Source organism: Marmota marmota, unplaced genomic scaffold (genome assembly GCF_001458135.2).
Source record: "Marmota marmota marmota unplaced genomic scaffold, marMar, whole genome shotgun sequence".
In the NCBI taxonomy this organism is placed as follows: domain Eukaryota; kingdom Metazoa; phylum Chordata; class Mammalia; order Rodentia; family Sciuridae; genus Marmota; species Marmota marmota.
This window is the reverse complement of record NW_025999941.1, coordinates 5,758,286-5,770,350: the sequence shown is the minus strand read 5'-3', so window position 1 is coordinate 5,770,350 and position 12,065 is coordinate 5,758,286. Positions and strand designations below refer to the sequence as shown.

At 45.6% G+C, this 12,065-nt stretch overlaps 1 protein-coding gene across 4 annotated transcripts in view; it reads left to right on the top strand.

The window, feature by feature from the left end:
* Flnb (filamin B) overlaps positions 1-12,065 on the top strand; it is a 147,751-nt gene that overhangs the window by 133,689 nt on the left and 1,997 nt on the right. For all 4 annotated transcript variants that reach the window (XM_015494377.2, XM_015494382.2, XM_015494381.2 and 1 more), the window contains 4 exons: positions 3,145-3,277; positions 5,058-5,234; positions 10,063-10,281; positions 11,515-11,718. In XM_015494377.2, the coding sequence (XP_015349863.1) occupies positions 3,145-3,277; positions 5,058-5,234; positions 10,063-10,281; positions 11,515-11,718 (733 nt within the window). The remainder of the gene's footprint in view (positions 1-3,144; positions 3,278-5,057; positions 5,235-10,062; positions 10,282-11,514; positions 11,719-12,065) is intronic.

Genomic DNA, 12,065 nt, shown 5'->3' with positions numbered 1-12,065 from the left:
GCCCCTAGTTTCACTTTGACCTCAAGTCTTGCCCCTTGTGGGCAAGCATTCCCATGACAGGGTCAGCTCCCCACGTACTCAGAGCAGAAAACAGTTGGGTCAATCAACAGCACACCTCAACGTTTAGGGACAAGTTTACTTTTAAATATTCATTTAAGAGAAACAAAGGAAGCCTGTTAATAATTGGTTAAGGGATAAGGAGAGACTTATACAAAACAGAAAACCAGCAGCCCAGTGATATTTAACCTGCTCTTGTTTGGCTGCTTTTTCCCTCAAAGTCAATTGCGATTTATTTTATAGGATGATTTTTTTTTATAGAATAGTTGTAGCAGCCAGGATCCAGCTAGCATGAGGTGGCAGAGTAAGGTCTCTCTCACCTCAAAAACTGGGCTGTTGACTGCAGTTGCCTGAATCTCCACCCTGATCTAGAGGCAAATGGTTGCTTTGTCCACCCTACTGGGATACCAGGAGATGCAGCAACCCCCAACCCCATCTCAAACAGGTCACTTCAGTGTTGCATTGGCACCTTTAGCCAAACTAAGAGCCACTGGGGATGCATCTGCATCTGTTGCTCAGGACATTGAAAAATAATTTGTGTGAAATCAGAAGTAGCATTTAAGTTGTAGAATAACACCAGACTCTCTAAATAGGATGTCTGGTTAAGGGGCTTTCTGTATAACCTTTGGCTGCCCTGAGTTCTCAAAAATATTGGCTTGATTAATATCCACTTTAGTATCTCAGATTGGTGATATCATTGCATCTAGTTCCATAGGCTTCATTTACATTTGAGATTCTAGTCTTATTCTGGGGGAATTGGGATACTCCTAGATATTCCAAATGTTAGTCTTTTAGGTAGGGACTGAGATAGAACCCAAACCAGCATCATAGTTCATAGATTGAAGAGGCCTCATGTGGAGAATACCAAGGGTACTAACTGGTCACTGTGGTGTAGATGTATTTCTTGTGTTTCATTTAAAGGCTTCTTAACAGAAGCTTCTTTTGTGGCTGGCTTAAACCTTTGGAGGGAGATAAACCCAGCATTTGTTGAGGGCATAGAGCTGCCTTCATGCATCTCAAAGATTCCTTTTGGATCTTCTGAGGTGTTTATCTCCCTCTTGAGGATTTAGCAGCAAGCAGATTCAGGTAAAGTAAATGATTGTGTCCAAAATGAGCTGGTTTGGAGAAAGCCTCTTCCCAAAACCTTTGCTATAGAGTCCTCACATCACAGTTTGGTTATAAATATTTCAGTAAGCGTGCAGGAGGCCTTCTATCAAGCTTTTGCAACCAGCTGCTGCAGCAAGAGGGACCTGTGTGTCTACATCGTCCCCTGTTCTTTCTGGGTTATTTGATACTGAGGGTTGTGTAAATTATTTATCAGAGCCTTAGTGGAGGCCTGCACAGCCACATCTGGTGCTGGTTAGGCAAGAGAGGCATGTATTGTTTTGTCTTGCTTTCGAGACTTTGTAGAAAATTGGAGTCGGCTGACATTTCGTGGAGGAGGGAGTGGAATAGGGGTGATCTGGTGATCAAAGAATCCTTAATTTTGTGTTACGTCCTTCCTCCCCAGGCTGTAAGCTCTAGGCAGCACAGTAGAGTAGAACATTCTGCAGCAATGGAAATGTTCCCCATTTTCACTGTGCTGGATGGTAGTCCCTAGTCACCTGTGGCTGGCTATTGAACACTTGAAATGTAACTAGAATAACTGATAAGTGGAATTTGGAATTTTATTTAATTTTAAGTGCTTTGAATGTGATTTGAAATGTCAAATCCAGATATTCATTTTATGGTCTATACACACGTAGGCTACATGTATTTTTAATTTATATTTATATATTTACATACATACATATAACCACATGTGGCTGGTGACTATCTAACTGGCCAACACAGCTTTAGGGACTTGCTACTAACATATGGTCCTTAGACCAGCACCCTTGGCATTTAGAAATGCCAGCACCTGGAAATTTAGAAATGTCAAATCCAGTCCCCACTGAGAATCTGATCAGATCTCCTGATGATGTGCTTGCGTGGGAAGTGTGATCTCAGCTTTCATTAGTGTCTGAGGTGTGGCTGTCTATAATCAAGTTTAAAACAAAAAAGTGCTGACTTATAAAATTTTGCTGCTTGGGATTGGCCAGTCTTAATGTGTATTAAATGTTGCTGTTTGATTTAGTTCCTAAGTACCTAGTTCTCTGTCTTTCCAGGGGAGGCTACTGGGTCCCAAATAGAACATGTGGAGTAAAACTGACCCAGAGAAAAGCAAAAACTACATTTCTCCCCATTGTTTTGTTTTGTTCTTTTGTTTTCGTTTGTTTATTTTGTTTTGGTGGGATGGGTGTAGGCATTTTGAAGCCTTTCTGTGTATGGGCCAGGCCTTGTGCTTCATTTAATCCTCTCAACAGCTCTCTGAGATAGATGAATTTATTACGTCCATAAATAATGTATTATTTATGTAAGTCATTCATCATTACTTACTGAGACTCAAAGAAGGATCAGCAGCTTAGTCATATTGCTAGGAAATGGTAGTAAACCTAGGTCGAGCTGATTCTTCACCTCACTGTACAGTCTTGCCTGCATTAAATGTTCTTTCCATTCCTACTCTTGAGAGAAAAAAGAACAGTGGTATAAAACTTTAAGTTAGGGAGTGCATGGTTTGGTCAGCTTCTAGGCTTCTCTTAAAGGGGAGTTCTTATAACTTGCCTGGCCCACACAAGGCCCTGGGTTCGATCCCAAGTGCAGAAAAAGAAAAAAAAAGAAAGAAAACAAAAAGGAGTTCTTGGTTTATTTCAGCTTGGGAGATACTGCATTTTCTGGCCTGTATAGGTCTTGTTTGAGATGATTAGACAGTAGTCTGATTGACCAAGCTGTCCCAACCCTCCAACCCCATGAGCTGTCTCTTCCAGCCTAAACCAGCCTAAATGGTTTGAGTACAAAACTGTGCAGATGTGTGTCTTGGTTTTCTTGAACTCTGTACTAGAAATGTACGTGATCTGCTCACACTCTTTTGTTGTCAGATGTTATTTGGAAACATATTCTGGGCCTATTTGCATGAATACTGTCATCTGGAGTCCTGGGTCAGGTCGGTGTGTGCCACTGAGCAGGCGCTCCAAGGGCCATAACCTGTCTAATATATTAAATTCTCAGGAATCGGGATTAAAAGTTAACCAGCCAGCATCCTTTGCTATAAGGTTGAATGGTGCAAAAGGCAAGATTGATGCAAAGGTGCATAGCCCCTCGGGAGCTGTGGAGGAATGCCATGTGTCTGAGCTGGAGCCAGGTAAGCAGGAGGCCCGCAGAACATCGCTGTGTGTATGGGTCCCAAGTCTCGTCACTGCCAGCGACATTGTTTCTAAATTGTGATTTAGACATGGAACACAGAGACTCTTGACTTTGGCATAAAATTCTTTTTTTCTTCTTCCTCCTTCCTCCTCCTTTCCTCTTTGTTCTTCCTTTTCCTTCTCCTTCACAAATTCTGCTTTCCTTTCTGTTTGTTTTTCAGATTCTTTTCACTTGACATTCTTTGTGATTTTTCTCTCATTTTAACAAAATCTTACAGATTTTTGTTACATTGTTGACCTTATGACATAAGTAAGTATACTTTGATTTCATTTTGCTGTGAGGAAAAAGTAGATCAACGTTCATCTGTAAAGTGAAAAAAGAGAATCTAGGTTCTTGAGCTTATTACCCTAAGATTTTCTTGCGTGGTGCCCTGATATATGGAATTCTCTGACAACGATCAACTTTAAGGAAATCATCTTTAAGAAGTGAACATTTATTGAGTGTCAAGACATGGCAGGAAGATGAGGCTGGGGAATACATGCTCCCTGCCCTCAGAGAACTGCTCAGAGCTAGTGAGCAAGGCCAGAAACCCGCACCACCTGGTAATGATCCCCAATGGTTCCTTTGTCACAGGAGAACTAATCAGCAGCTGATGAAAATGTTAGAGCAGGAGAGAGAAGCAGGATCAAAGTGTCTGTTAGCAGTGATTTGATTTGGTCATTCAGCTGTGTTCTCCAAGCTCTGAAGATCTTGACTCTTTCTTCTGATTTATGGGTCATTGTGAGGCTGGCTTTGGTAGCAAGATGGCTGCAGCAGTACCAGATTTCCAGTCTTCACACTGCACCAACCAAGAGACATTTTCCTCTCAGAATTCATTTTCAGAAGTCTGAGAGATGCCTTTTCTTGAAGTCTCCAGCAAAGCTCCCCTTCCATCTCACTGAACAGGGACACATGCCCATGACTAAGTCATTTCCCGTAGCTAAAGAAATGGCCTTATACTAATTGACTTAGACTTGAAGAAAGAAGGATTTTCTTTATTCATTCAGGGCCCACATCTGGACATGAGAATGGGTACCCAGCTGGGAACTGCTAGGGGAAGTACAGAGCTGAGAGGATTAGGGTGGGCAGCTCTAGGATATTGATCTCTGGAGAGTACTTGATTAAAAAAGAAGAAGGTTTGGGTGGAACTTTGAGGGATCAGATTCTACAGGAGATGAAGGTACAAGGAGCCAGGGAAGAATTGAGAGACTAACCAGAGAAGAGGAGGTGAAGGAGGGCAGATGCTCTGCATCCCAGGCTGGAGAGGGTCACCTGGGGCATAGGAGATGGATAATCTAGGTGCCCACTTCAGTTAACAGATTCTCTTGCCACATGCTGTGACCCACACTCTCAACAACAAAACCTGGCTGTTGCCTGTGGTTGTTAGCTTTGGGCTTAATTAAGGAGCATTAATGCTAGTTGGAACCATTTATTCCCCTTCAAGAGGCCAAGTAGCGAGACATTGTGAGAAGTGAGCTTTTCATAAAGGAAGTGTCCTGAGGCAGAGGCCAGAGTGTGAAACCAAATTTGAGACTTGGATGCATTTCCCAAAGGGCTGACCAGGGACACACAAATAGACCCGTCTGGTTTTGAAATCCACCGTGTTATGTGCCAGGCTCCCAGCAGAACCATGTGTCTTTTTAAATGATTTTAAGGGTGGCCTGCAGTTCTGTGTCCTCACCTAACTCCAGCGTGTTCATCTGCCTGGTTTCATTCTGTGACTTTGCTTATTCTCCTAGATAAGTATGCTGTTCGCTTCATCCCCCACGAAAATGGCATCCACACAATTGATGTCAAATTCAACGGGAGCCACGTGGTTGGAAGCCCCTTCAAAGTTCGAGTTGGGGAGCCGGGACAAGCGGGGAATCCTGCCCTAGTGTCTGCCTACGGTGCAGGGCTCGAGGGGGGCACCACAGGTAAAATATCGTTGCACTTCTTATCTTTAACAAAGCCAGCTCCAGGGGCAAAGCCAGGTGGAAATCTCCAAGGCCTGCAGAAGCCACCTGTACACTCCCCCTGGGAAAGTGGAGTAGCATGTACTTTGGAGACTCTTGCTGTCCACCATTGTTTTGGGAGATATGGCTTGACCTGTAATAAATCCAGAGTGAGATCTCTGTGGCAGTATTATCATGTCATTACTGTTCATTGTGGCCCAGATGTCTTCCTTCACCAAGTTCCTGGACCCCAGGGACAAGACACTGATAGTTGGGGAATATACCTGGTGTCATTAGTTACGAGTTTTTTTGCTTGCACAGAATTCACTGGTATCATCCCTCCCCATCAGTTCTTCTGGTCCCTGGACTCCCAGAAATACACCAAAACAGTGTAAAATCTGTCATGGCCCATTTCCTCCTCCTTTATTCTCTACTCCTGAAATGGCTCAAGAATTCTGAAACTTTTTGGACTCATTACAATATATTTTTAATGTTTGCTCCATTAAAATGGGACATATCTGATTCTGGAAACATAGGAACTGAAGAAGGATTTAAGGTGAAATTTACTTCTTTCCTCTGCTCCTGCCTCTCCCTGGCCCCTGGTCCAGGAGCAAATACCCCTAGCAGCTCAGAGAGACTTTCACACCATCTGCCTGTCTCTCATTTGTCTTCATTCTTGCTGGCTAGGTTGGTTAGCTACTTCTTTAAATGGTCAGATGCACGGTTTTGCTTCTTTTATTTTATGGAAGTGATCTTATTGCACAGATTGGTGAGCAGCTTGCTTTCTTCCCTTGACATCTTAAATATTTTTCTGTATCCAAACATACAGCTCCCCCCCCCCCAAATGCCTGTAGTTGGTATTCATACTGTGAACTAAAAGCTGTTTGCATGGTCAACTAGAGATGGACATTGGCTGATATTCACTGTGTCACTGTTTCAGAAGATGCTGGGGTGGGAAATTTGTCCTCTTGGGTGTCTCTGCAGGGGAAATCTGTAGTGGGAGACTCATTTGCATTTGATGTTACTTGGGGCCCTCTTGGGAAAGCAGCCCATGCTGTTTTCTCAAGTCCCTTGTTTGTGTGCATCTCTCCTCTTAGCTCTCCCGCCCCCACCATGCTGCCCTGCTGTGAGTGGGATGGCAAAGAAATATCTTCCTCGTGGGAAAGGCGATGAGTGGCCATGGTTCCTGGCATGCAGTCCTGGATCAAAAGCGTCCTAAGTGCCCAAGGGTCCCTACTCAGATTCATGAGTGACTGATGGGCTGGCATGCTCTTGGGGACTCCAACCAAAGCAATGGCCTTAACAACCCCCCACCACCACCAGGATGGCATTAATGCTGCTGGGCTCCTCAGACCATCCAGATTGGCCCCCACTGAACTCTGAGCCAGCAGCTTGCCCTTTGTGAAGGGCCTTAGGTGAAATCCATTTTGACAGTTGAGGAAAGGGAATCAGAGAGGTCCATCACCCCCAGACTCACTCAGGTAGGAGGAGGCAGAACCAGGACTCAGTCAAGGTCCATGATCTGAGAGCCTGGTGATAGCCTAACCCCCAGGCTGTCCCTCCTCCCTAAGTGCCCACTTACCTGGAGGGCACGCACGCACCTTCAGCTTACTTTGTGGAGTGTCCTAAACTAACACCCTGTCTTCCCAGCAGCCCTAGAATAATTTCCAACAGTACAGGCATTGACCCTTGGCAGGCTACCCACTGAGCACTGAGGTGGGGTCCTGCTTCTTGAGTGCACAGCAGCCTGTGTTCCCTGTGCCAGCCAGCAACCATCTGATCCCCCTGTTGGCTCATGCCTACAGTACCCAGCCTCTCCCACTTCCTCTTGGCAGATTGCGTGCCTTCTCCAGAGCTCGGATTTCAGGCTGAGCTTTGCAAGCACTGGACACTGCAGGGAGAAGGAGCCTGTCTTGGAGGGAAGCTTCTAGCCAGGAGAGGAGAGTACAGAGCATGCTTGTTTCAAACCCTGTGCAAATATTGCTCTTGTCAAGGGGAAGGTGTCTTGTTTTTTCTAGCCCTCCCATTCCCAAGCCTTTCCCCAAATATCCATGTGGAGGTTACACAGCTGCAGTGTGAACGGATGAAGAGGTATCTGCTCTGCTGCTGAAGGGTCCAGCATGCTGACCTTCAGCACAAAGCAAACCTCCCTGTGTTTATCTTGGGTGGGTTTGTTGTATCTCTTGGCTCAAACTTTCAATGGTCCATTCTGCAGATTTGGGAACAGGGCATGAGGAGAATTTAGGGCAGGGCTCTGCTGAGGCTTGGAGGTCAGGAGTTAGACTAGGGAGGTTTCCACTCTTTGGAGCAACTGAGTGTGTTTCCTGATAAATGCTCCAGAACCCCAAGATACACCCTATGCCTTCTCCTCCTCTACCCTCTCTCACCTTAAAGACTAAGTTGCACTGCATTAAACATGCACTGAACTCACAGGAACTCAGCCAGGCTGGGGTAGGGGAAGACCGTCATGTTGAGGTGTTTGTTGGTATCAGATCCTGGTTGTAGCTGGAGGTGGTGGTAAGAGACTTCTGTATGCAGGCTTTCTCTCTCCTGTCTTCTCTCAGACAGGTGTCTTAGTTCCAAGTCGGACAGACCTTATATCTACATACCAGTTCTGCTGGTCCCCAGCTGTGTAACTCTGGACAAGTTCTTTGCCTTTCTGTATCTCCAATTCATTTTCTGTGAAGTGGAAATAAAGAAGCCTAGTTAGTAAGCTTATTCTGAGTATTAAAGTAGCTAATAAATAGCCAGGTAGCTCTTGTCCTGTACTTCCTAATTTCCTTTTCCCACCTTATCATCATCTTTGCCTTTTTGGGCTCTCAGAGTCAGAATGAACTGATTTTTTTTTTTTTTCCTCAGGAATGAAATAACTTGTTAAAAAGAGTGGGGTCGGGGGAGTGGAGCTGGACTAGACATAGAGCTCAGTTGGTAGAATGCGTGCCTCATGTGCACATGGCCCTAGGTTCAATCCTCAGCACCACAAAAAAAGAAAAAAGAATGGTGCTGGGCTGGGCAGCTTAGTGGTAGAGCACTTGCCTAGCACATGTGAGGCACTGGGTTTGATCCTTAGCACCATGTAAAAATAAATAAATAAAGGTATTGTGACAATCCAGAACTAAAAATTAAAAAAAAAAAAAAAAAGAAAAAAGAAAGAGTGGAGCTGCCAGGTGTGGTGACACATGCCTGTAATCCCAGTGATTTGAGATGCTGAAGCAGGTGGATCTCAAGTTCAACAACTTAGTGAGGCCTGAAGCAACTTAGTGAGACCTTTGTCTCAAAGTAAAAAATGAAAAGGGCTGGGGATGAGGCTCAGTGGTTAAGCACCCCTGGATTCAATCTCTGCTACCTAAGGGGGCAGGGGTGGGGTGGGTGGGGGGAGTTGGAGCTTCTGTGCACTATAGCCAGGCCTTTTAAACTTCATTTTACAAATATCTTTCCTTATCGCCACCTTACAGCTACTTCCTGGACATACCACCCCTTTGTTACAGACTGTCTGCTTCCCCACAGTCCCCAGCCTGGCAGCTACTGCTTAAGGGGCTTCTCAGCTGCATAGATTAGGAACCATGACAAAGTTGAGATAGTGGGAGGGACTTGGGACAGGAGCCTCTGGAGCTTCCAGAAACAGCTGGGCTGTGTTTGAAGGTCATACAATGGCGGTTCCTTTTCTTTTATTGATAACCAGAACAATAATTCCTTCTCTGATCCGAGGGCTATAATTAAACCAAAACATTTCCCAACTGGGATGGTGTCCATGGCTCTGGCAAAAATGGCCTCCTGTGGGGGTGCTGTGCTAGGGATGCCCCATAGAGGGCACTGTAGGGGGCACGCAGCTGATATTCTGACACCCAAGCAGCCCCACTGACCCCTGGAGTAGAGAGCGGGGAGTGGGATTTTTGTGGAGCTGTGGGCTTAGGTAGGAGTGCCTTCATGGCCATCAGTTGGTGTTCTCTTTTGGGCTTTTGTCACAAGCAGGATGCCCTGGGACAACCAAGAGGTTAGGTATCCTGAGGTTGCAGCTTGGGCACCTCCACTGTCTTTCCGGTGGCCAAGAAGGGCCTGGGCACCAGAGCCTTGCAGACTTGGTTCAGATGCTGCTTGCTACTTTCTGATGATACATCATGACTGGCAAGTGGTCAAACCTCCCTTAGTCTTAGTGCCATTCTGTGAAAGGGTCCCATGCACATGCATGTAAAATAATGCCAGGCACAGGGTCTGCAGCTTATGTGGGGTCTGTGGTTCTCAGCAGGAGCTCCTCTTTTATTCCTGTTTTTGTTGCTGGAATTCATGGCTGGCAGATCACAGTGATTACTCCAGTTTTCGGGATGGGGTGCAGGGCAAGGAGCCTGAAGAGGAAGAGAGGGGACACTGGGCCTCCTTGGCATCTCTAAATCTACCCAAAGGAGAAAAGAAAGGTCAAAGGGGCCCACGCCTCTCCTCCCCGCCTGGAGGCAGAGCTGGGCCACTGGCTGAAGCAGCACTTTAGGCTCGCAATGATGACTCAGGCTCCTTGCCCTCAGCCACGGCTCATGCCCGGAGGAGAGAACAGGGTGTCCAGGCAGTTTACACTTGTGGGCGAAATGTCAGCCACACTCCTGCCTCACCCTGGGTTAGGAAACTACCCACCCAGGGCCCAAGGTTCTCTGTGCCAGAAGTCAGAGCTGGACCAGTGGGTTCCCATCAAGGCAAGCCCTCTTTGAGGAGACATATGTGTACACTACCATTGCTTTAACACCCCCAGGAAAGCCCCCCACATAACACCCCTCATCCCTCCAAATCATTTACAAGTGCATTCCCTTTTCCTCTCTTGCAGGCATCCAGTCTGAATTCTACATCAACACCACCCGAGCAGGCCCAGGGACGTTGTCTGTCACTATTGAAGGCCCATCCAAAGTTAAAATGGATTGCCAAGAAACCCCAGAGGGGTACAAAGTTATGTACACGCCCATGGCTCCTGGAAACTATCTGATCGGTGTCAAATATGGCGGACCCAACCACATTGTGGGCAGTCCATTCAAAGCCAAAGTGACAGGTAATGATGAACAACCTCAGAGTTATTCTGCCCTGTGGTCTTATCTGACTAACAATATGATTTTAGATATTAAATCTACTTTGAATCTTGAATGTAAAGAAATAGTATGAGGAGCTGAGGATGTGGCTCAAGCGGTAGTGCACTCACCTGGCATGCGTGCGGCCCGGGTTTGATCCTCAGCACCACATACAAACAAAGATGTTGTGTCCACCAAAAACTAAAAATAAATGTTAAAAAAAAAAAGAAATAGTATGACATTCCAGAGGCCAGTGTGTTGAAAACTTGCAAAAATAAGTCCACATAGTGAGGCAGTATAGACGTGAAGAAAGCAGGTTAGATGGGTGTTTTTGTTTTTTGATGTTTTTCCCCCCTATTAACAGAAAGAAGAAATGTTTACATACTTGAAATCTAATGTATTTGTTTAATCAGAGCCTGAAAAAAAAACTTTCTAACCTTTTCGTTTGAAATAATCAAAAAGTTTTTTTTTTTTTAAATTTATAAGAACATAGGCCAAGTGCAGTAATCCCAGCAACTTGGGAGGCTGAGGCAGGAGGATCACAGGTTCAAGGCCAGCCTCAGCAATTTAGTGAAGCCCTAAGCAACTTACTGAGACCCTGTCTCAAAATAAAAAATGCTGGGGATATAGCTCAGTTGTTAAAGCATCCCTAGGCTCAATCACCAGTAAAAACAAAACAAACAAATTTACAAAACGATGTCTCCTTCCAAACACTGAGGGGAAAAATGCCAAATAGTACAAACAACTTCACAAACTGGCACCCAAAGGTAACCACCTTACATATTGTAGTAAATCCCTTCCATGATGTCATGATTCACTGTTAGATAAGTAATATAGGTTCATCGCAGAAAAATGAGAAAACTTGGGAAAAACATCCTCTGTCATGTATAGAATCAATTATGTCCTTTCAATGTGTATATGTCCTGCTTATACATAGAATGGAAAGGTAAATTCTGCAGGATGGCAGAATTTGTCAGCTAAGGCCAGACTGGTCCATTTGCCCAGAAAGGCAAATCCTAGTTGTATGTATGGGTGGAGCCTCAGGGGATTTGGAAGACACTGTGGTTATGGGATATGGATATATAGTGGCTTTTGTATCCAGGTGTTGGGCTGTGGGGATCTTTCTGGGACTTTTACATGGGATACCTGCCTGTCCTCTGACTGAGAGTCCTCTGGTCTGGCCATGCATCCCTCCCTCCTGCTTTCCCATGTCCTAGGTCAGCGTCTGGTCAGCCCGGGCTCATCCAATGAAACCTCGTCCATCCTGGTGGAGTCAGTGACCAGGTCATCAACAGAGACCTGCTATAGTGCCATCCCCAAGTCATCCTCGGATGCCAGCAAGGTGACTTCCAAGGGAGCAGGGCTCTCAAAGGCCTTCATGGGACAGAAGAGCTCCTTCCTGGTGGACTGCAGCAAAGCTGGTAGGTAGCGTGGTTCCACTGGGGTGGGGTGGAAGGGAATGGGGCCTAGACAGGCCAAGTATCCTCCTACACTTTGACCTCCCCTGCTAAGGCCTTCAGTAGCGTCCACCCCCCCTCTCCCTTGCCCCATGCAACCCAACCACCATCAAACAACCATGTTTCTTGCCCTATTCTCCTGCACTTAATGTCTATACCTGTTTGTTCTCTCTTTGCCCCTTGATTCTTTGAGATGACCCCAAGGTAGTCATGAAAGGCAGTAGTATCCCCATTACAGATGGGCAGACTGATTTGGTTAATCTAGTCCCTTCTCTTCCACTAATTGCTCTAATTTCCAGCTGAACTTGGGT